At 39.8% G+C, this 23,360-nt stretch overlaps 5 protein-coding genes across 5 annotated transcripts; all 5 read left to right on the plus strand.

The window, feature by feature from the left end:
• The first annotated feature begins 6,680 nt into the window (after nucleotides 1-6,680).
• On the plus strand, nucleotides 6,681-7,584 carry LOC142958978 (complement C1q and tumor necrosis factor-related protein 9-like). The gene is made up of 2 exons (XM_076100068.1): nucleotides 6,681-6,723; nucleotides 7,143-7,584. The coding sequence occupies exons 1-2, from the start codon at nucleotides 6,681-6,683 to the stop codon at nucleotides 7,535-7,537; spliced, it is 438 nt and encodes a 145-aa protein (XP_075956183.1). The 3' UTR covers nucleotides 7,538-7,584.
• A 253-nt stretch (nucleotides 7,585-7,837) lies between these two features.
• On the plus strand, nucleotides 7,838-10,314 carry polr2i (RNA polymerase II subunit I). Its single transcript, XM_076100227.1, has 6 exons — nucleotides 7,838-8,014; nucleotides 8,126-8,180; nucleotides 8,418-8,491; nucleotides 9,147-9,221; nucleotides 9,780-9,831; nucleotides 9,976-10,314. Exons 1-6 carry the CDS (start codon nucleotides 7,953-7,955, stop codon nucleotides 10,036-10,038), a joined length of 381 nt encoding a protein of 126 aa, XP_075956342.1. The 5' UTR covers nucleotides 7,838-7,952; the 3' UTR covers nucleotides 10,039-10,314.
• Nucleotides 10,315-10,977: 663 nt separating this feature from the next.
• On the plus strand, nucleotides 10,978-12,430 carry pglyrp5 (peptidoglycan recognition protein 5). Its single transcript, XM_076100544.1, has 4 exons — nucleotides 10,978-10,990; nucleotides 11,081-11,297; nucleotides 11,466-11,584; nucleotides 11,708-12,430. Exons 1-4 carry the CDS (start codon nucleotides 10,978-10,980, stop codon nucleotides 11,878-11,880), a joined length of 522 nt encoding a protein of 173 aa, XP_075956659.1. The 3' UTR covers nucleotides 11,881-12,430.
• Nucleotides 12,431-14,546: 2,116 nt separating this feature from the next.
• On the plus strand, nucleotides 14,547-16,395 carry foxg1c (forkhead box G1c). The gene has a single exon (XM_076100901.1). The coding sequence runs from the start codon at nucleotides 14,547-14,549 to the stop codon at nucleotides 15,750-15,752; it is 1,206 nt and encodes a 401-aa protein (XP_075957016.1). The 3' UTR covers nucleotides 15,753-16,395.
• Nucleotides 16,396-19,277: 2,882 nt separating this feature from the next.
• On the plus strand, nucleotides 19,278-22,660 carry snrpd2 (small nuclear ribonucleoprotein D2 polypeptide). The gene is made up of 3 exons (XM_076100228.1): nucleotides 19,278-19,412; nucleotides 20,410-20,589; nucleotides 22,205-22,660. Coding segments are annotated over exons 1-3 (357 nt in total). The 5' UTR covers nucleotides 19,278-19,410; the 3' UTR covers nucleotides 22,380-22,660.
• Nucleotides 22,661-23,360: the final 700 nt, after the last annotated feature.

The raw sequence follows: 23,360 nt of genomic DNA on the forward strand, positions 1-23,360 counted from the left end.
GTTTGTGTTCTTAAATTTCTTATTGGCAGCACTGATTTAGAAATGTTTTGTCTGGCAATGCCAACCAGATTATATATGTTGGTATTTGTGTGTCTGTCAGCAGTGACCTCTTTCACCAGTTAACAAGTAAAGCTGCTGTAGTTTAAAAGAAGATGTTTCATGTTTTGTAGAAGCCTTATGTTAAGACAATTTTATTAAATAACTAGCCCAGTTTAAAAAATGCAACATTCATATTTGAATAGTTGTGTAGAGTAGTAGTAGATAAAAGATATATTGTGTAAATATTACTTAATATTTCTCAATTAAAAAAGTAAAGAAAAGCTAGTTAAATATACATGAAACACCTAATTGAGTTTTACTGGGGTTTTGTAATTAGATGCAAAGGTAGCCTGAGTAAAGATTACTATAAAAGGCTAAGTACATTTTATGTCTAAGGGAGACATTTGCAAGTAAAAGTTACTTGCAAATTCTGGATAAAAAACAATTCTTACTAGTAAGTAAACTTAACTTGAGAATGCCTGAGTGAAAATTACTTGGAATTTCTGAGTGCAAATTGTTACCTAGCTTTTTTCAAGTAAATGTCACTTATTTTTTTTTTCAGTGTGTTTATGGTCTCCAGAAAAGCCGACGAGGGATTAAGAAGGACTGAGGATCTGTACGAATCCTCTTTTTATCCCCCTCTCCTGCTCCCCCTCTCCTCTTCCCACTGTGTCTCACTGTCTGTCCTCCTGCTATAAGTACCAATCATGGTTTGTTGTCATTCACAATCTGTTAAATCTTGCTTACTCTTTAATGAAATTTCAGTTGAAAGACAGATCTAATCTCCAGTCTTTCTGTTTTTAGACCCTGTGTCGGGTACTTTTTGATATTGGCTAAGAGCAGCATTATTCACATGCTACATCAAACTAAGGAAGTAACTCAAACTATTTTCTTTCTGGAAATGCAGGATGTCACGCAGTAGAGGGCATAGATATGCAGCAGATTCATTATATATCAGTATGTATGTGGTCTAGTATACGGCTGCACACGAGGGGCATAAACCCTGAGTAAACATAAAAGCAAAGGTATATGTTTCAAAACAGAATATAGTAATGTAATGTATTTCCAGGTCAAAACTATATCGTACTATATATTAATACTAATCAGCAAATATTAACATGATAACACACTAAACTAGGATGGTGCGATTGGTGAACTTTATATCTGCTAAACTTCCAAATGATAGCATTGTCATTGGGAGCATGTTAGCATGCTAACATTAGCATCTATACCTCAACACACTTCTGTGCCAAAGTGCAGCCCCATTAAGCTGCTAGCCTGGCTGCAGACCGTTAATCTTGTTCCAAGATATACAGCGTTTGTACCTCTTTATGGTTCATTCTTTCATTTGCAAGTACACACGCGTGTCTGCCATGAGATAGCCAGTTTGAGAAGCATATGCTTTAGTTCAAGTAGTACATTAATTCAATTTTAACAATTGAGAATTTCAAAAAATTGCATCATCTGATTTCTCTCTCTCTCTCTCTCTGTCTCTCTCTCTCCCAACCCTGATTTTTATTTCTGACTGCCTTAATGTGACACATTTCAGGCTTAGTGTCTCCATCAACATCCGTAAGTTCATTGTTTGATATGACAAATGAAGGAACACTAAGCCAGTTTGCACAACCCCCAAAACGAGGCCGCCCTGTTCTCGTCTAAATAGGATCAGCTTTGGGAGGACGCTATCATTTTTGACCCACTTCTGAATGTGCGCAGCTCTACAATTCAATTTCTGATATTATGCTGCTGACGACTGTGTCACGCTAAGCTGTCTGTGTGCCACCTGGGATGGAAACTTTCAGCTATTGTGATGAAGAAGCTTAACCTCCATGTAATCCCCCTCATATACACTTCCTCTAAACACCTGCACGTTTCAGCTCAGTCAACAACCAGTCGTGGTTTGTGCAGAGGGCTGTATTTTGTACGCCACAGGATCAAACATGCAGTAACACTATTTTTTTTTAAATGTACATAACAAAAAACATTTATTAAAATATAGAAATTGTTGGAGGGAAGATATAGAGTTTAATTAAATGAGAATACATCCGAAATGTTCAGTTGAAATGATACACAGGACTCATGGGGAGATTTTAAATTGCTTTCACTCACATTTTTGCAATGACCACGAGCCCAATGGTCAGTGAAACACACATCTAAATTTAGATGCCTCTACATGCCAAACTAATATTAGTGTGATCAAGAAGAGGAACTTGAAACAATTTATTTATCATCTCGTTTCAGTTCTATATTAACTACTGGACTTCTTGTCTTTCTGCAGCCACTTTTCTGTCCATTCAGACAGAAAATGGTGCGATAAATGGGCCACAAACTGATAAGAAGAAATTCTTTAAAGGTTTCTTGCAACATGCTGTTCTAATGCAATAAATGAAATGAGCTGAATAATTCTGAGGTCCCATTACAGCAGGCCATGAGGGTTTCCTGTTTTAGACCTCTCATGCATCACCAGAGCTGGACTGTTGCATGATTTAAACATATGCTCAGGACTAAAGAAAACCCTTGTACCAAGTTGCACCATTTATTAGGCCCAAAAGCTTCACAGCAGCTACTAAATGAAGCGTGAAGGGAGGTTGTTTTTGCAAACAACTGTTTTTCAAAGTCAGGAATGAACTTTTGCAATCTACATTTTTAAGCCAACATGGATGAGAAGTTGTTAACATGCTGAGAAGAAATTTGAACATCTAGTTCAATCACAGCTGAGCAAACTTCAAGGGCTGTTGATTGTCTTGATCAGAAGATACACACTTTACTGTTCACCTGCATCAAGAGCGAACTCTCGTTGTAGTCAGGTGAGGGGTCATGTTGAGTACATTAAGGGGGCTTCCACCTGGGAAAACCCCATAGTTCTTGCTAGTGTGACTAAAATGTGTTCCTGAAATACACACACACACAAATGTCAGCAGCCTCTTACCCCTCACTTGCAGTCAGGCAGATGTCTTCTCCATCTTGGCACAGCTCCACGGTGGTGAAGCCTGTCTCCTCCACAATAAGTACAGGTGACACTAGAGGGGGTGCAGGAGGAGGTGAGCAGCTCCCACAGCATTCCCCCTCCGCAGAGGCCTCAGCGAGGCTTTTGGCCTCCAGGGCGAAGCCTGGAAGGGTGGGTGGAGGGGTGGGGGGGTGGGGGGGTCCTGAACCCTCAGATGTCCCGGAAGTTAAGCAGAGGATCAGGACGTGGTTGTGTGCCTGATTTCCTTTTTCAGTTAGGACAGCACCTGTCTCACTTGTCCAGCTCCGTGCTGAGTTTGCCTGCTATCCGAAAACCTACATGCGTTCCTGTGTCCCCCGTCTCCAAATTCCCTCCTCATGTCCCACTCAATATCCCTCCCTGTCCCACCCCACCCAACTGCCAGGCTTTGGAGAGGAGCAGGATTAACGTCTCTTTCGATTACAGAGGCTAGATGGGTGACGTCAGCCAAGCCTGATGGTCCCCTTTGATGAGTTGGCACACTGGGTCGCTGTTGCATCTCTGAAGAAGCATATAAAGGGCACACAGATGGCACATGACCCCACTATTGATCAAAGCTAAAGTGACTCAGGGAGGAGAATAAATGCTCAAAAAATGAACAAGGACGAATTGGGCTCGTTTTGTATATGCTCCTTTCTATTTCTTCCCCATCCTGTGCCTCTCTCTCTCTCTCTCTCTCTCTCTCTCTCTGTGCGTTCCTAACTGTATGTGCCGTAGCTCCATCAGTGGATTTAGATTTGGACGATTCATGGAATTAGCCCAGGGATCAAGGGCTCAGAGTTGGGGGGGGTATATATATATATATATATATATAACAGGCTCCAACTATGGCTAACAGACAGAGCGCTGCTAACAGCCGTGTGTAATCCTCTCTGTAGGCTAAGTCAGTATAGGCTATGTATGTAACATGGTGGTGACGGAGCTATGCAGCATGATGAAGGGTGTCCTGCTCCTGCAGAAGTATGAGTGAAGAAAATTCATGTAATATATGTATATTTGTATTTATTTATTTATTTTTATCTATATATATATTCTGCTTTAAACGTTGGAAATTCGCACAACAAACTCTCTATTTGAAATTTAGAAGATCATCAACTTCCTGCAAATTAGTTTGAATCTGCATGAAATGGCCACATATTTACATATTTAAGTTGCAGCTTTTATTAAGAACCACATTCTAGCTTGTTATAGAACAACACACACCATTTGAAATTTTGGAAGGTGTAAGCTATTGTACAGGTCTGGGCAAATTTCCAGTCCAATCTTCGCTCTCAAAATCAGCTTCAGGAGACAGAACCGGTGTCTTACCTGATCTAACCTTGCAGAGACTACAGTAACTGTGAGCTGCTATCCACATACAGTAAAGTATATAAGCTCATTGCAGATTAGTTGCAGCTATGTGTGACTTGTTCAGGTGACGAGCAGGAGCAGAAAACTCAGTGACAGCAGCTATAGTGGGCAGGTGAGGAATGGCAGATGTTACAAGAAATGGTTTGCATCTGTATGCTGGGTCTGTCATCTTCCACCATGTACATGAAAAGAACAACTGATTCAGACCGATTGATTCATAGTACCAAATAAATGGATGGTGTTAAACTAACGGACGGAAAGAAATAGATTAGATACAAAACGTCTCCAAACTTTATTAGAGAGCAGAGCTCTGCGAACCAGAAAATCTCCACCTTTCATGCGTAACATCAGTGTAACAGGACAGTGCAGGTATTGATCCTGAATTTCACGGCTCAGTGTGTTTGGTTTCGGTGTATCACACTAGTCTCCCAGATAAATGTAGCCAGGTGGCCAGCATCAGTAGCACAGTGCAGCTGTCTGAGGGAGACATGGTGTGGGTGAATTTATGTGGTCATGGTCGGCATGAGATCATTGCAGCAGAAGATAATGTCTTTGTCGGGTTTTATTTAGGGCAACTGAGACAGATAGAGGTGCTTGAAATCTTTCTGAAAGGTGTTTAGCTATGTAACATATTTCATGCAAAATGATCACTATAGCTGAATTTGTTTCTCATCATGTATACATTATGCGCAATACATAACCTGTCAAACATGCATTACTTGTGTAAACAACAATACTTGTTTTTGAACAAAAGCTTACTTGCCCAGAGCATTTTGGAAAAAAAAAATACATCACAAAATGGAGCTAAGAAAACATATAAAAGCCAGAAACAGAAGCACGATAACTGATCACCAGTGAGGACATGGCTGTGTTTATTTCTTAATTCTGCTTGTAATCTCCCCTCTGGCTTAGGTTTACTCACTAATTCTCTCTTATCCCGCCACTTGTTGTGTTACAGAAGATTAATATTGATTTTTAATTTTTTTATGATATTATTATTGATTAATATGATATTAATTTAAAGAAATATGAGGGGGAAAAAATCAAGTTTAGATATTTCATATAAATCATGGTCAGTAACACATCACATACACAACTCTGTAAAATCCAGTTGTGTAAAATGTGATATTCTGAATACGTCACTAAACTTCCCCTTTGAAAACAGGAAGTCTATTATTACTGAGGACAAGCAAGAGTTTTAAGAATTTGACAGACGATGAAACTTGATCACCTAGCTGTGCTAAATCAGTGCTAAGTGTCATTTTCACTATTATTGAACTGATTCTGAATCAACCACCTATCATACCTACAAAAACATTCCTCACTGGACAGTATTTACACCACATGAGTCTTCTGTTGTCATATTGACCTCCTGATGTTGCCTGCTCTATCATTCTATGGTCTGTTATTGCACCAATGCCACTTCCTTCCTTCCTCAATGTCAAACCTAACCAAACATAAGTAGTGTGTTATTACTCTATGGTTACACTAAACTCATTGAAGTCAGGCTCTAATATATTGTAATTATCACAGCTTGTTTTAAAAATCTGAATCTTTCCATAACTTCTCAGCATGTTGCCTCCGCATGAGACGTTCTGCAAACCAGAAAAACAACCTCACTCGCCTCTGTTTTCCAGCTGATGACATGTTTTATCAACTTGTCTCTGCACCAATAAAATAAGTTCCTGTATTTTTATTAGAGCCGTCTAATAAAGTTACTCAGATTCCAGTATGCCTGCCTTTCATATTTTATGTTGCTTTGTATTTATAGAAAAATTAAGCAAGAAGTGATCCTTAATTTAAAATAAGCAAACATTTCCACAAAGAATACTTGTCATTTTTCAAGCTAAACCAGACGAACAACTTCGGCTTCTCTGTTCGTCTTTAGAACATTTGCAGCATTCCCCTGCAAGACAGCAACAGGTAAGAAGCTCTTTGCTCCTAAGTTAGATTGGTTGTAGGGTTTCATGCCAGAATTTGCAAAAATATATTCATATTTAAAGGTCAAGCAAATAATTCTTATACATTTTGCATAGGCGCAAAACTTATTGCTGAAATTACTTCCGAAATATTTTCTTTCTTTGAAGATTTTCTTTTTTTACTAATCATTGATTTATAGTAAACTGCATCAGTTACATGTGACCACATAATCTTGTGTTTAACCACCTTTCTATTTTATATTACAAGTCTACAGAATTGCAGCTTGTAGACAGTTAAATCACTGATATTATGTTGTTACCATAAAAATATTGTACTCATTTAATTTTTGTTTTTGTTTTTACAGACAACATCAGAAGTTTTAGTCATGGCGTACGAACCAGGTCGAGGAGACAGCATTTCTCCATCAGGTAAAAAAAAAGAAAAAGCATTTTAAACATTGCTATTATGCAGGGCCATAAAACCAATATGTGCCAACTTTACACAGCATCATTTTGTTATGTTTGCCATAGTTAAATTCACTTCTATTGTGGAATTGATTGATTGGTGGCTTTGTGAGAATTATTATTCCATTAACATGTAATGGTTTCAGTTGGAGTACATCACGTAAAATTATTTGTGTACAACTAGTTATCAATAATAAAATGAATTGTACTATTCATTATAATAAACATAGTGTCTATGCCCACACCTCAATTACTTTAATACTGTCTTTAACTGATTTTGTCAACATTTCCACTCTCGAAGGAATTAGTTTGTTGCTTTTTGTGACACAAATTACAACATTGTTAACTCCTTGCTCTTATTATCATGATGTCGCCCATTCTAGGCACTGTAGCTTTCACGGCCAAGCTGAAGGTCGATGACAGCTACCCCTGTTACTCTGGAGCCCTGAAGTTCACCACTTTACTGGTCAACGAGGGAGGAGGCTACAGTCCCGACACAGGCCTCTTCACCTGCCCCGTGGATGGCTTCTATTACTTCACCGTGCATATGTCTGTGTATGGACGCGGACAGGGCGCTATCTCCAAAAATGGAGAGAACGTAGTGTCTCTGTATCAGAGCTCTCTGCCTGATAAGTGCAGCCAAGTGGCCAGTATGAGCAGTGTGATCAAACTGTCCAAAAACGACGAGGTCGCTGTGAATATCTGGGGGCCGGGCAGAAACGATATCTTTGCAACTGTAGACAATGACACTGTGTTTACTGGTTTTCGTTTGGGTTAAAGACATTATAGAAAACATCAATAAAGCTAATGGCTGGGACAATAAGCCAGTACCACCTCAGAGTATGTATTATTGGGTGAAGTTTGTTAAATGGTCTTTTCCTTGTGGTTTTGCATCAATAAATTAAATTTCATACTGAAATGAACTTTGGTTTTCATTTTCTTTTACCATGAATAATATAATAGGCGACTGTATGGCAAATAGAAATAAGAGTCCCTCGAAGCTTCTTTTTTCAGTCTTCCCCACACCGGGGGGCGCTGTCTCAGAAATCTTCATTTTGTTCATAGTACACGCATGCGCAGACGGTCTGTTTTCAAACCAGTGGAAGGAAGCGGCGGTGGAAGAAGTGAAGGATCTGAAAGAGCATCGCACATTTATTATTTGTCACGTTTAACTTCAACATATAGGTTTTCCAATGGATTTGGAAACTGGAACATACGAACCAGGATTTGTTGGGATCCGGTTTTGTCAAGAATGGTGAGTTTGCGGCCAATTAGAGGATAGATAAGTTACACAAGCGTGTCAAAGCTAAACGCACGTTAACACAACGTTGTTCTAATGAACAAACCGCGCCTGTTTGTTTTCCAGTAACAACATGTTGTACCCGAAAGAAGACAAGGAGAACCGTATCCTGCTCTATGCGGTAAGTATCTGGTTCACAGTTAAGGTCCCACAGAAAAAATCAGTGAAATGTAGTGTCTCAGTGCAATGCACGAGGGATCACTCCAATGGTAATGTTGATATACTGAGGCTATACTGTGTAAAACCTATGTTGTTGCTTTTACAGAGGTGCAGGAAAGCAATGAGCTTAAATGTCCACTGTTACATGTAATAAGCTGCTGAATGTCCTCTCTCTCTCTTTATTGAACTCAACACACAGTGCAGGAACTGTGACTACCAACAAGAAGCAGACAACAGCTGCATCTATGTCAACAAGATCACCCACGAGGTCGAGTAAGTAAAAGAAAACAAAGTGCTAAACGAGTTGCTAAGAACTTGATTTTCGCTCGAATTTGGCGAATATGCCACGCTGCTGTTCTCACTGCAGTTTCATCTCTGAAAGTCTTGTTTTTTGCTGACCTGTTGGTTTAACATCTCACTCTGCTGTAGTGACGTACAGGTGTACACAGGATCCTGTGACATCACTTCTGGGTGTTGTTACCCGTTCAACAAAGCACATTTTTCTGTCTGTCTATGAGAAATAGGCTTAAAATATTGAGTTTGTGTGTGGTGGGTTCTGCTTGTTGTGCATCCACTACATATTTTTAGCTCTTAACCAACACAAAAATGGTATGAAAAATCAAGTTGAATGTGTTCTCCAGACACTTTCCGGCACGCTAGTCCTGACATTTAATAGGATCTTCCCAAAGTCAGTTAAAGAGAATCCCTCGATTTTATTTGTGCACATCCAGACTGCAGGAATGACTTTTACAATGATGTGAATACATATTGAGTGACTACACATAAGGATAAATATTTGTAATAGGGCAACGTTTGGAACGCCCAAGATACTAAAACATTCCATTGCACATTTTACGTGTGTACTCTCAGTCACTTGAAGGCTAATTGTTGGTGAGTCATCCAGTTTCTTGCTTTTCTCTTTCTCCAGTGAGTTGACACAAATCATTGCTGATGTATCTCAGGATCCAACACTTCCCAGGACAGAGGACCACCCCTGTCCCAAGTACGTTTCACCAGAATGAGTCGACCTCACCCATTCTCTCTGGAGAGCCCTAATTGTTCATATCTTTTTTTTTAAAGTGAATATTTATTGTGTTGTTAGTGCGGTGCAACATCCAGTATTGTTTTATTTCTGCACAGCTTTGTTTTATTGATTTTTTTTTTTTTTTTTACCACCTAGGAGCGAAAACTTGTCTCCTACATTCCCTGCAACAAGCTTTTATAAACGTCATCATGCCTAATGTGCTAACAAACAATCCTACAGAAACTGAGTAAAACTGGTTTCTCATTAGAGTCCTCGTTCTCACTACATTCTGAATAGTTACTGGGAGTTTTGCCCTTTTTCACCGGCCATGTTCTGACAATATTTCTGTAAGTTTACCTCGCTGGATGTTTGACTCTCTTCACCAGCAACACATTTACGTCACCACGTTCCCGTCTTTAACCGGGCAGGTAACCATCCTTTAGGACTTGACCCCCGATTGTGTAATGAGGTGTTGTGTCATTAAGCGGCTGTGTTTGTATTCGTTTCTAACAATGTTCTCCAACCATGTCCACCCAGATGCGGTCACAAGGAGGCAGTGTTCTTCCAGTCTCACAGTATGAAGGCTGAGGTAACGATCATTTCTGTCTATGAAAACCTTTACTAGCTTTTTGTGGTCAGTGAGGAAACACCTTCTCCTGTTGTCTATACATCTTTTTTTTGATTTTACAATCTGAGTAGACAACCTAATATTTTAATATGTTTCTCATGACAGGATGCTATGAGACTGTACTACGTCTGCACGGCCCCTCACTGTGGACACAGATGGACAGAGTAAAGCCAGCGATAATGACGAGGTCGAACATTTTCGTCTGCGGTATTGCTGTTCGCAAAACGCTGCAGCTCAGATGGAGTTATTTCTTTACTATCACTGTGCAGTTTGTTTGTCAAATAGCAGAGCTGCTGATTTTTGTAGACCCTGAAATGATCTTTGTTTGATTGCTTGCAGTTAGTCAGACACCATCTTGTGAATATAATGTATTAATACTTTTTTTAATAGCAGTTGTCATTTTCAAATGTGTTTTGTTAGATTAAACGAATCAGTTGTTTCAAATGTCTCTTGAGTATTTAATGAAAACTTGTTACAAATATTAAAGGGTTAGCAGACACACCCATGCTTTTGGCAGCATGGACTTTTCAGAATCAGAATAAGAATCAGAACCGTTTATTGCCATGGTATGTTGAACATACAAGGAATTTGGCGTGACGGGAGGTGCAAACATTTAACAATCAACAGCAATCAGTGCAAGTAGAAACATATTAAAATGTACAAGAGATATAAAATAAAGTAAGCCATCTTCAGTCCTGTGACTACTTAATGTCAGGATTATACCACTTCCTGTTTCCTCCCACTGTAAACGCATACACACAGCTGGATAATGTAAAACTACTGGTTTCCTCGTATAACTTCACATGAAGCAGTCATACCTCGTTTACGGTAAAGAAACGGACACGGTTTTCCTGTCTCCATGTGGACTATTGACCATGTTGATTCCACTTCCTTCTTTTACAACCGCGTATATTCCACAAAAGCTGTTGGGTAACTAGATTATTTCTCAGCCAACATTGACCAGTTGAGACATATAACTTGTGCGCTGACACATCGACACGGAGGATCGAGGAAGGTGTACTTCCCGTGACCACACCTCCTGAGACGGGCTCCTTCATAAGGCAGCTGCACGGCCCACTGCATTCAAAAGCATCTGAGTACGGAGGTATGGCCCAAACAGGTATGACGACAAACAGCCTTTACACTACATATTTTACACTTGAAAATCTTGATAACATTTTATGGCATAAGCCAAGTGATCAATTATGACTATACTGTGATTGCTTTTCAGTGACCATCATTTCGAGGCAGCAGTGGGGAGCAGTTGCCCCTAAAAGCAGAGAGGCCTTGAAAGACTCTGCCCAGAAAGTTGTCATACACCACACCGCCAACCCAAGTTGCAAAGACCAGAAAGAGTGCATGAACCGCCTGGTCAGCATTCAGAGAAATCATATGACGGAAAGAGTCTTCGATGACATCGGATATAAGTGAGTACCTCAAACAGTCCAGGTGAACGTCATTTTTCGAGTGATGTTAATATTGTGTGTGTAGGACGTGGGCGTACTGGAGGGAATTTAGTCATGTATCCCTTCTAATACGTTTCTGATACTTTTCAATGCTATAGGATCCTCAACCGTGCTCTCTGTGTGTTTCAGTTTTCTTGTCGGAGGAGACGGAACAGTGTATGAGGGCCGCGGCTGGGGTGTGGTTGGGGCACATGCCAAAGGCAACAATCATGACTCACTGGGGATTGCCTTCATGGGAAATTTCAACGGTAGGTGCAATCATTAACTTTTTTTTTTATAGTGCAACAATAAGAAGCACATCACATTGCATGCAAACCTTCAGAATGGTGTTATGAAGTCAGATATGATAATGCTACATCTTTTCATTTCAGTTGACATGCCGAGCACAGAGGCAATGTCGTCTGTCAAACGCCTGCTGCAGTCTGCCGTTTGTCAGGGCTTTTTAAACCCAAAGTTTACCCTGGTCGGGCACAGGGATCTGGGACAAACAGAATGTCCAGGAGGTAAACTGTATGCTGCTCTATCACAGCTGAGGGGCACATAATGCTCACTACAGATCATGATGGTTTTCATGAAAGACAGAAAAAAGCTTTGACACACAAACCGTCACCAGTTCAATTTTAAACCCCAGATTTGAAATGTACAAAGTGACAGGATGAATCTATTGAACACTAATGATCCAATCAAATTTTTTTTTTGACATGTTTATCATGGCTGTCCTCAGAACTACGGGAAGCTTTGTGTCCCACAGGTTTCACAGCCTGTTAGACTTTCTCTTACAGCAGAGGGAGCCGTCATTTGGGGTGAGACCAGTAGGCTTTAGCTGTCCACCAGTGCAAAATGCATGAAAGTCAATGCACTTTAATTCACATGTTGAGTAATTGTCACAGAAGCTCTTACTTTTTAATTTGATTACATTCTTTCAATTCGTCACCATGCTAATTTTGTGTTACATAAGTGCAATATTAATATGTTTGGCACTACATTTTACTTATGAATACTCTGCATGATATTGTTATTAATGGTCAAGTGGTGTAAGCTAAACATTCACATGGATTTAACCTGTGCTAATATTATATTAATAAATACTGTGTTATCAGCAATATTCTGACTGTTTGATTCATTATATTTTACTTGTGTGAGGATTTCTCTTTGCATTCATCCACGACCACAGAGGACACCGTTAGCCACAGAGTGGCGCTTGCTGCTTGGGTTTCACTATTTGGGTCACAGGAGTCCTCTAAACAGAATTCATTTAGATAATAATAAAATATACTAAACTGTAGGCCTGCAAATGTGTCTTTGCAAGCACCGTGTCCTCAGGGTGCCACTGCAAAAATCACTGTAAACAGCCCAAGACATGAAATCAAATATTAAACAGAGAAGAACAACCGAGGGGATTACAAGTGTTGAGACAACAATGTGCGCTTTCTGCCGTGCCTGAAACATTCCCAACAAGTGCTCACTTGTGCAACGCAGGGATTAGGGAGGGAGGCCCCTATCAAATAGACTAAGAGAAGGTATAATGGTAACAGATTTTAGGTGTAGCTCCGGTCGTCATGTCTGATGTCTGGCATATGAACTGTGAAAGACCCAGCCGAACAGTGGATTTGATTAGAATCGCCCTGTATTAGTCATTATCTTGATAGAAGTATTATGCATAAATTAGTGGTTAGGATGCAGTAGTGGGGTGATCTTTTTTGATATGTCATGGTTTACTTAATTTTTTACATAAAAAAGAATGAATGGACTAATTCCATCTGTGAGCAGTCAGAATTGAAAACAATCTACAATTTTCAATAAAAGGGACTTTAAAAACATATGTTAATCAAAATGCCTGTTTATGCCTTTCTGAATTTAGCAGAAAGCTTCCGAAGTTTACCTTTTATGCCTCTTCTTTCAGAGCATGTGCTGCTCTTTACTAGTAGCACATCTTTTCAGGAAAAAATAGTGAAAAGTTTGTCTCATGTTCATTTGTGTATAATGTCCAAAAAAGTTGTTGATGGAAATGCACAAAAAGATTCACGTTAAACGTGGTTGGATGAGCTATTTACTCACAGTCTAATGCAATGCTTGATTTCTTCTCTCAACTGTTTCACTGGTGATGGAAGGGAAGACATTAAGCTTCGGCATTAGGGAGCAAATTTAGTGTGTTCAAAAGCTTCAGGTGAAAATAAATGTGTGAGAGAGCTCTGATAGGCCGTGTCACACACAGGATATAACACAAGACTCCTCCCCAGGCCATGTTTCACTCTCTTCTGGCTCGATCCTTTATGAGATAAATTGTGCTATTATAGGCAGGAGTGTTGTACTCTTGACACTCCCAGCTACCTGAGTGTAAAGTGTGTGCTGTAGTGCCACTGAGTGTGTCATGAACTGTCTTTTTATTCATTTATTAACTGCCCCTTCAGCAAGAGCTTGCTCTCTTAACATGCCTCATTCATATATGATGGGATGCATCATTGTCTTGAGAGAAAAAGCATGCCTCTCTCTCTCTTCCTTTCACACAAACACTCATTTCAATTATGAATTCACTTTGCCTGCATTCTTATGGAAAATCCCAATTAAATCACAGTAGAAACAAGTTTATTGGAGAGGTTAACCAAGTGATTTCAAAATAAGAGCTGCTAACAGATGCATTTTTCTTATTTCACAATATTGGGACAGATTTTAATTTCGCAATAACGGGCAAAAACATACGTGGGGTCACCTTGTCCAATTTTTCAAAAGGAAAATACCCAACATGCATCTGTTCTTGCATTTCACTCTGTTGGTTTAGGCCTATTACAGACTTAAAGGCATTTTGGCAAATAATGTCAACGAAGGTGCGCAGAGGAAGCAAGAAAACGAGAGAGCGATGAGGCCAGCCCAGAGGGCAAGGCGCGTGTGGGAGGGTTGAGTTTCATGAGTCACGGATGTGATATAATTAAACCCGAGAGTTCACCGATCAGTCACACAGATTGACAGCTTTTCCTCAAACGTCTTTTGGCACGTCCCCTTTCTTCAAAGTAATAATGCTCTACTTTTTGTGGGTAACTAGTGCTCAGCTTCGGCGATCATGCGCATTTGTTGTCACGCTGTTTGGCTAGTGCGTCTTTGGCTCTTCACCACTTTGAATCAGCGCATCTTCGCTCCGTGGGTTCAGTGGCGCGCTCGTCTCTGCTCAGCGGACGCCTCTGGTGAGTTTTAGTTGTGACTTCAACCTTTGAGATGGAGGACTTGAAAACTTCAGACCGTTTTTTCCACAAGTCCTCATTCAGCATCAGCAGCCTGTTGTTGAGACGAGAGGGAGTGATCGGTGACGCAGAGTCTCCTTCTCCGTCCCAGAAAGTGCGCTCCGCACATCCAGAGAAACCCAGTCAGGAGGAAAACTCTGAAAAGAACTGCGAGAACCCCAAACTGCGCACCAAAGCAGAAATCAAAACGGCGACTTCAAATGGAAAACGAGAAGGAAATAATGTCGAATCAAAGAAAAGCGGAGGAGTAGAAGAAAGCGTAAAACCTGAGAAACCTCCTTTCAGTTATAACGCGCTCATCATGATGGCGATCCGCCAGAGCCTGGAACGACGGCTCACACTCAACGGCATCTATGAGTTTATCATGGCCAACTTCCCATACTACCGGCAGAACAGGCAAGGGTGGCAAAACTCAATCAGGCACAACTTGAGTCTGAATAAGTGTTTCGTTAAAGTGCCGCGCCACTATGATGACCCGGGTAAAGGCAACTACTGGATGCTGGACCCCTGCAGTGAGGACGTCTTCATAGGTGGCACATCGGGGAAACTCCGGCGCAGGGCCGCAGCTGGATCCAGAACCAAGCTTGCGCTAAAGAGGGGAGGAGGTCGTCTGATGTCCTCCAGCACTGCAACCAGCGTGACCTTGGCCGCAGCAGGTTCATTTTACTGGCCGGTGCCGCCGTTTCTGCCTCTCCAAGCACCAGTGCGCACCCACCTTGGCGCAGGGACTTATCTGAGTGCTCACCCCCGCTTCCCAAACCACGCCACATCGATGGTTTCACAGCGGTCCCGATTGAGTGCAACAAGTGCTGCAGACGCCAACCGGTTCGTGCAGACGCACCAGGAGATGTCTTACATCGGACTCAGTTGCGCGCAATCCCGACACCATCAGATTGGCACCGCTTTCTCCACATCCATCCCTGCATGCACCCTGCCGCTGTCGGATCCCTACTCTTTTAACATGATCTCCGGACAGGCCAGCTACTTTTACTCTCACCACATACCGTGTGCTGCGACGTTTAATCCGTGCCAAGAGGAGTGCGCCGCGTCCAAGACGTCTCCGGGACAATTCCTATCCAAGAACGGCCACTCAGACCTCGGGGGGTTCTGTAATGACTTTCCAAATTACTGCCCTCAAATCAGTTCAAGCCCTCCTTCGTCTTGGAATGTAGACAAATAGAGTAATAGTAATCGTGCCCAGTTTTAAAGATTTCTGTGTTTAGATTAACAAAATTGGCAAATAAAAGGCCAGAGCATCTTACTTAAAAGAGTAGCCTAAATGCAGATTGGAATTTCTTGAGTTTGTGAAAAGTCTGATTAAGGAAATATATCCCGCAATATTTCCCCAAGAATGTATTTGTATTACGGCGACATATCTTGATTGAAATTTGATGCAAATTGTGTCAAATTAACATAAAATAGTTGAAGCATAAACAACATGAGTCAGAGTCTCACACTGAAGTTTGAACAAAGGCTTCTTCGCACACAAGCCATTTCCAAAATTGTGCAAACAAATGTATTTGCGCTTCGGTTTGTTATTGTAAAAAACGTCAGTGTATCAATTTAAACAGAGTCAAATTAAACATTTTTTAAATGTATTGAATTGCCACTTGGTCTGCATCTGTTAATTTAAACTATATCCCTCTTTTAGAAACACTGCTGTCCACTTATCTCATGAATTATTTCCACATATATGTATGTATGCACTTGCCAGTATAGAAATTGAGTGATGTTTGCGAGCATGTCACAGTTTTTGGCCAAATGCCATCATCTGACTTTACCAACAAAATTCCACAAAATGTCATTCTAGAAATAAATTATATTAAAAACAAAATGCTCATTCTGTCTTTTTTTTATTTACCAGCATGTTGACCGAGATCGTAATGAGGTTTCTGATATGTAGTTCCAACAAACTTATTCAAAGATCTAATAAAAATATTGATATTCCACTGAGGTGAACTCGTTTTAAAATATAGAAAAGTATACAGTAAGTGAAAAATACACTTTTAAATGTATTGCATTTATTCTCTTCGACTTTGATACAAAAATGCCATTACTATTATAATTAGCCTACATGTAATTAAACGATAAATACTGCATTTCTAATTGTGTTTTCTTTTCACCTCATTACTGTTGTTGATTGTTCTTATTTGTGCTGTTATTAAATGTTTCACTCTAGAGATTGGAGCCCACACAGCAAGGACGATAGACTGAATCAATTATTTGAAATAATTTGTGAAGTTGCGGAAGGAGGCCTAGCTATATGTACATGCTGTGATCCGCTAATTTTTCATTTTTTTTCTTTTTAATATCAACAATTCAAATGTGCACCTGAAGCGTTCCTTGAGGAGATATCATGCGCGCAGACTGTGATGTAGCTTCAACACTTGACATTTCCAGTTCCGCTGATCTTATTGATCTGTCTTGTGTTTCACCCGGCATCACTGCCTGTTCAACTTTCCCTCACCTCTAGTCTCCCTGATATGTACATTCATAGGGAAATAGATGTATGAGGATACAGATTAGAGCAGCTTCCAGGACGGCTGCCTCCGCGAGACAAAAGAGTCTTTATATCAAGAGACCCAAGCCCGTCACCTCTCCAAGACCAGTCACATTCATGACGCCTGTGGTTAAAGCAGACTGGGCTGGATCAGGTAACTTCACTGTTGGCAAACTCACACTAGATAGATGCGAAGATAGTAATATTTTCATTACTTGCATGAGTAATTGTGGTCGCAGAAAGCAGAGGACAGAGCTGTGAATCAACAGGTTTATAATGCTAAAATGAGTTGTATACCCTGGGGCAGGGTAAGAAGATATGTTTCCTGTTGAAATAAATAAGCACCTTTTTTGGCAGCTCCACTGATAACCACAGAGATAAATCACCCTGCTAATACAGATATATTAATATATGCTGTCACTTGACAGTTGGATTGGGACAATTTGATGCTTATATCTGATCATGAAAGTTACAAAGAAAAAATAAGAGGTTTTTTTCAGCATGGTTTCTGATCTTGATTGTGTTCACTGAGCCCACTTTCTTGAAATCCTGCCACCAATATAAAGTGAAACAGTTTACAGTTATAATATTTAAGGGACTGAAACGAGTTGAAAGGAGGGTAGTGTAAGTTTATGGGAGAGCAAGGCTTTATTTTTTATTTTTACAATCTGATTTATATATAATTTCATTCTTCCCTTGTAAGATTACATGTAATAATGATAATAATCAAAAAAGTTACATATTCCAAAACAGATGCCTTTTCTGTGAGCCATGTGCAGGGGACACTCGTCCTTTCTCAGGGATTTGTTTTCTCTATCAAAACATATTTTGCAAATCAGAATAGACACCGATATTCATATGAAGATCATTGTCTATTCTAGCAGTTAGTGATGTTACCTATTCACAGAACCCATAAGCAGCTCAAACCTTCGCTATTTTGCAACAGAAAGAAAAGAAAACAGTGAAATGTGTCAAAGTGCATCTAAAATAATAAGTTCAGAATCAAACAGAGCCAGTCAATTTCTCCCCCAACCCAATAACCACAGTCCCTAAGAAAGCAATGTATTTCACCATAATCATGTGAATAAAGTGTGAATGTAATCTTACACATTATTCTGTTGTTTCAGAGTGATACAATTATTCTCCTCTTCTCCGTCTGTTTTAATGGTTGTAGGTTAATCTCTGCTCTCTTAATTGGGCAACTGCAAAAGATTATTGCAATCCTACAGGCTAGTGCCACACTTGTGCAGGTGCTTCATAAAGATGTAGTACAGCTCTGGAAAGCGATCCCACACACTCACCTTTCTCAACAGCACACAGGCTGCCATTATCTGCAGCAAGTGGCTTCCACAGGTAGATCTGCCACCTAATGAAATAAGGTGGGTGGGTTATACACCCCCAGGCGTCTGCCTGTCTCACGCCAGAAAGCCAATCTCTCAATGTCTTATTGCTGCTGTGTAGATAATATGGCCTATGTCCCTCTCTCACACACACACACACACACACACACACACACACACACACACACACACACACACACACACACACACCACCTCCCCTGGTTATTGTTGTGTTAAAGAGCAAAACAAAGACTTATCTGTTTGGGTCTGTGGTATCACTTTGGCTGCTCCCTCTGCCATCTCTTTTCCTGTGACAATTTCTTGAACAGTATAGGGTCTTTGTGGTTTATGTACAGCATGATATGAATACCACATCCTAAAAAAGCACAATAAATATTCATAATATTAAAAAAATATAGTACGGATATGATCTTCTCTTCCTCTTTGGTCTCATTTTGATCGACAACCAAATTCTGCAGAACAGTCCCTCCCTCTTATCACCAGCTGTAGGAAAAGGTAGTTAAACACACTAAATGTAAAAGTAGTCTCCACATTATGCGTAACAATATAGACCTGCGTTACGGTTTTATTATATAAGGTTATTATAACTGATGCATTAACGCCTTTTAATGTTGTAGTTAGTCAGCAAAATTACTAACTGTCATTGGAAATACATTGTAGAAGACACATATTATATATCATATATAATACTTGCAAATGAAAGTGTAACGTAAAATAAAAGGTATATACTAGAGTACAAGTAGAAGTACGTCAAAATTGTACAGTAATAAAGTGTTCAAACGTTGGTTTGAGTGAACATTTTCATTGGACTGTAGTAACCCGGAAGTTATTACAAAACTTTGAAGCGCGTACTAGTTGACCCGGAAGTAGCCTGATCCACGCGAGTGTAGCAGAATCGTCGCGGATACGAAGATAAGATACCCGGTGGAGTCGAGCAGGATACGGTCTGAGAATACTGTTTTCACAAACCAACAACCATGTAAGTATCTGTAATGAACAACCGGTCTTTGTGATGGTGGTCATTTTCAGTCTCAGAGTCGGAGATCTGAATCGCAGCCGCCAAAAGCTAACAGTTAAAATGCTAAGCATGTTAGCAGTTCAGAGAGTCAGCTATAAGAGCCAAGGCCAGTTAGCTCGAGTTGAAAAACCCTTTGTATGTCTTTTTGATGCTTTGTATACTTCAGCCCAGCTATGTTACAACTCTGTAACTCATACAGTATCAAATATAATGCATAATCTGTTTTGTTGAACTTCTATGGTTCAAAATAGAAAAGTAGCGAAGTCAGAAGTCGCACAATAGCATTGATAGCATAGCTAATTGCTAATACCAAGCTAAACGGTGCAGTGTTTGAGCATGCGTAGTCTTGCATTTTGATTGTTGTTATAGCTTGTAATTAATTTTGAGTCTATATAAGGTCAAGTTAATCGTCTTGCTTTTAATGCTTGCGCCATATACTGCCATTTAACGAAAATATCCAACCACAGTAAATTACGGTGAAATAAACAATTCACATTTCAATTGTTTTATTGGAATATTTCCCTGTAAGTTAAAATCCTCAGTAATAAATGTGTCGAACTGGTGAAATTCCTCTACAATTTATTTGATTAATGTTTGTGTATGTGTTAGATGGCTGGCATCCTGTGGCAACACATTCTTGGTTGTAGAAAATTGAATTAATACGTATACTTTGGTTTTATTTTGTTCTACAAGTATTCACACAACCAGTTAGACATAAAGGAGAAAAAAAATAGGCAATGAATTCCAAGAAAATGGTAAAACATCTATACAACCAAAGAACGTAACAGAAGATTTCCTACAGACCGAAAAGCTTGTTGGCTGAAGGAATAGTGTATTAAACGTACTATTATTACAAAATACAGCTTTGTTTGTGTTATGTCAGACAAAAACTGACTCTACTGCTACCTACCGTTCTGATCATTGTTATTTATAATCAACATTTAAATCGTTCTTTCAGGAGTCTGTTAACAAAGCCCAAGTCAGAGATGACCCCCGAGGAGCTCCAGAAACGGGAGGAAGAGGAGTTCAACACCGGCCCTTTGTCGGTGCTCACCCAGTCGGTGAAGAACAACACTCAGGTCCTCATTAACTGTCGCAACAACAAGAAGCTGCTCGGAAGAGTCAAGGCCTTTGACAGGTACTTATTTAACTGGTTTAGTAGAATATGTGATCAAATGGTTTTGTAATATTTTACGTTTCTGTTATTGCATTTAATTTAGCTTTGTATTTATTTATTTTTTGCTACCAGACGTTTTTATGGTAATTGTGATAAATCGGATACTTTCAGTCATCCCAAAAACCATCAGAAATGCACAAATTTTGCCAATCAAAACTGAAGAGTTAATATTGGATAATTGTCTCCACAATTTAAAACTACATTGAAAGTAAAGAAAAAAAACCTAATGTCCTTGTTACGCATGGGATGATATGAAGTTCAATAGTGAAAAATCCCCATGATCATAATTCATCAGGTCGTCCTGCATAAATAACGGATAAACATAACAACTGCAGAATGATAATTCCTGTATTTTTTAATCAGGCACAATTTATGTTAATTATCCACCATGAAAGAGAGCTAGACAGCTTTTTAAGTTACTCAAGTGACAATATTCCCAATAATGGAAATTCCCCATGGTCAACATGTTTTTTTTTTTTGTTTTTTTTATTGTGATCCTATATCGTCCCATCCCGAGTCCTTGTTTAAAATGAATCTTCTTGCCATTAGCTTGAAATATTTTCCTGTTCTCATCCTAAACATTATTTCTGTGAGTTTTGCTTGAATTTTCATGTCCGATTCACCTGCAGCTCTGAATTGGATAAACTTGAGATAAGTTGCCTGATGAACACCACTTGTTCATAAGAAGTAGCGCATGAGTTTTGTTTATTTCAATTTCTAAACATTTAAAGAAATCCATGGAAAAGAGACTGGTTTGTAATTACAGATTTAAAATGCTGATTAACGGGGCTCAGCTGGCGGACATGCCGCTCAACCAGAAACATCTCTAAATGCTCAGTCTGGTGCAGATACGTCTTAGTTCTTATCGTGAATTGGCTAAAATCACCTTAATGCCGGCGTAGAAAAAAAACCTCCCTGTGTGGGCAAGTTTCATTTACAAAAATGTTACCAAAGAGTAAAACGAAGACTTTCACAGTTTCAGTTCCTGCTGTCGCCAATCAGCAGGCAAAACAGGAAGCACTGTCGGTAGTTGAAATAAATATTAATAGTAAAGCTGCCAACGTTGTATGATCAGCAGCGCTGTACTATGACAGACAAATAGAATGAGTGGTCCTTACATGAAGTTGGACGCATAAAACATCTTTCTAAAGGACTAATACGGGAGGTGGTCAGCGGCGTTCTAGTCTACAGTAGATGATGTTTCACTGTTTAAAGCACCAGAGGATGATACTGAACAGAGACCGGCTTAAAGACCCAGAGACAGCTGTCAAAGTGTGAGAATATATCTACTGAGCGGTACACGGTGCTGTGCCGAAATATGCCTCAAAATCTTAAAAACCTCTTAGTAAATTGGCACGCCATGATGATTATTTAGTCAAATAAGGTATTATGATTCTTAAGTCAATAATTCTCAAATTTTTCCCCTATGGAGACTGTCAGAATGTTATTTACCTAAGAGAAAATTTCAAAGTGCATTTCTCTTAAATCATCTGTATGAGGGTTTTATGCAGGAGGCCCATTGTTTGTTTGTTTCTTTCAAAATCTATATTACTCTGTTTCAATGATGTCATTTCAGGCACTGCAACATGGTCTTGGAGAATGTGAAGGAGATGTGGACGGAAGTTCCCAAGAGCGGGAAGGGAAAGAAGAAGTCCAAGCCCGTGAATAAGGACCGCTACATTTCTAAGATGTTCCTCAGAGGGGACTCCGTCATCATCGTGCTGAGAAATCCTCTGATCACAGGAAAATAAACTCTTTGTAGGCGTCCAGCTGGATCGGTCACAGAGCCCTTTTTCCTTTTCGTTGAATGGTTTGAAGGCAGTGGACTGAAATGAATGGAAACCTGTTTGTTTTGTTGTTGTTTTGTCATTGGATCACTGCAGTCACTATTGGGTAAGATACAAATAGAGTCAAAATGATGTCTACGTTTTTTTTGGAGAGCCATTTAGTCACAAGAATACCTGCTTTTGCGTTGTCAACAGAAGTCCTCTGTATTTTTCATTTTGATAATAAAAGTGATGGATAGATTCAAGTGTTGTGAAGTCGTTTTTTGTTTTCAAGTTGCTCCTGTTTTAATAACATTTAAGACTGGTTTGATTTATTGTCTATCTATTGCACACTGAATCAGATGTGTTGGAGAAAGTTCTTTCTACTCCATTTTTTCTCGGTTATCCTTGCCGTCGTCCTCCTTTCACTCTCCCCTGCCAGCTTCTTAGGTGTCGGGCTTGATTTCAGTCGGCAGCGCTCAATATGCGACAAACTGCCGTTTAAAGGCCCGCTGCATTATTGATGAGAGCAGATGTGCTGACTGTCACTTCACACCCTCGTCTCGCTCCCATTTCAGGCCGTTCCCCTCCGCCGCTCCGCTCAGCCCCTCCTGACCACTTTGTTAATTGTCTTAATAGCTTAACAGCTAGTCTCGCCTTACTTCTCTCTCACAGTTGCTACCTAACCTCTCGCTCTTTGCTGCTCTCAGATTTAGTGGTCAAGTCTACGGGATTTTGATTGTTTGAGTGCATTTTTTAAAAAGCATGTCTGTATTTTATCCTTTTGGGAAAGCTGAACGGCATTGATTTTTGAATCCGTGTGGAAATCCCCTTTGGTTTAGATTCAGGCCTTATAATTGCAATACATATCATTTCTGTCTAAAAGCATCTTGTATTCCATTATTAAAATCTACTTCACTGTGCCTAAACTTTCCTTCCACTTACAGTATTCTGTTCTAATATATT

Source organism: Anarhichas minor, unplaced genomic scaffold (genome assembly GCF_050575085.1).
Source record: "Anarhichas minor isolate MPS153535 unplaced genomic scaffold, ASM5057508v1 ptg000026l, whole genome shotgun sequence".
Classification (NCBI taxonomy): Eukaryota; Metazoa; Chordata; class Actinopteri; order Perciformes; family Anarhichadidae; genus Anarhichas; species Anarhichas minor.

Coding starts and splice junctions, on each gene's coding strand:
- LOC142958978 (XM_076100068.1), top strand. CDS start 6,681: ATGGCGTACGAACCAGGTCGAGGAGACAGCATTTCTCCATCAG. Junction 6,724..7,142: donor AGACAGCATTTCTCCATCAG/GTAAAAAAAAAG, acceptor CGCCCATTCTAG/GCACTGTAGCTTTCACGGCC.
- polr2i (XM_076100227.1), top strand. CDS start 7,953: ATGGATTTGGAAACTGGAACATACGAACCAGGATTTGTTGGGATCCGG. Junction 8,181..8,417: donor ACCGTATCCTGCTCTATGCG/GTAAGTATCTGG, acceptor CTCAACACACAG/TGCAGGAACTGTGACTACCA. Junction 9,832..9,975: donor CTCACAGTATGAAGGCTGAG/GTAACGATCATT, acceptor TTCTCATGACAG/GATGCTATGAGACTGTACTA.
- pglyrp5 (XM_076100544.1), top strand. Junction 11,298..11,465: donor TTCGATGACATCGGATATAA/GTGAGTACCTCA, acceptor TGTGTGTTTCAG/TTTTCTTGTCGGAGGAGACG. Junction 11,585..11,707: donor CTTCATGGGAAATTTCAACG/GTAGGTGCAATC, acceptor TTTTCATTTCAG/TTGACATGCCGAGCACAGAG.
- foxg1c (XM_076100901.1), top strand. CDS start 14,547: ATGGAGGACTTGAAAACTTCAGACCGTTTTTTCCACAAGTCCTCATTC.
- snrpd2 (XM_076100228.1), top strand. Junction 20,590..22,204: donor AGAGTCAAGGCCTTTGACAG/GTACTTATTTAA, acceptor ATGTCATTTCAG/GCACTGCAACATGGTCTTGG.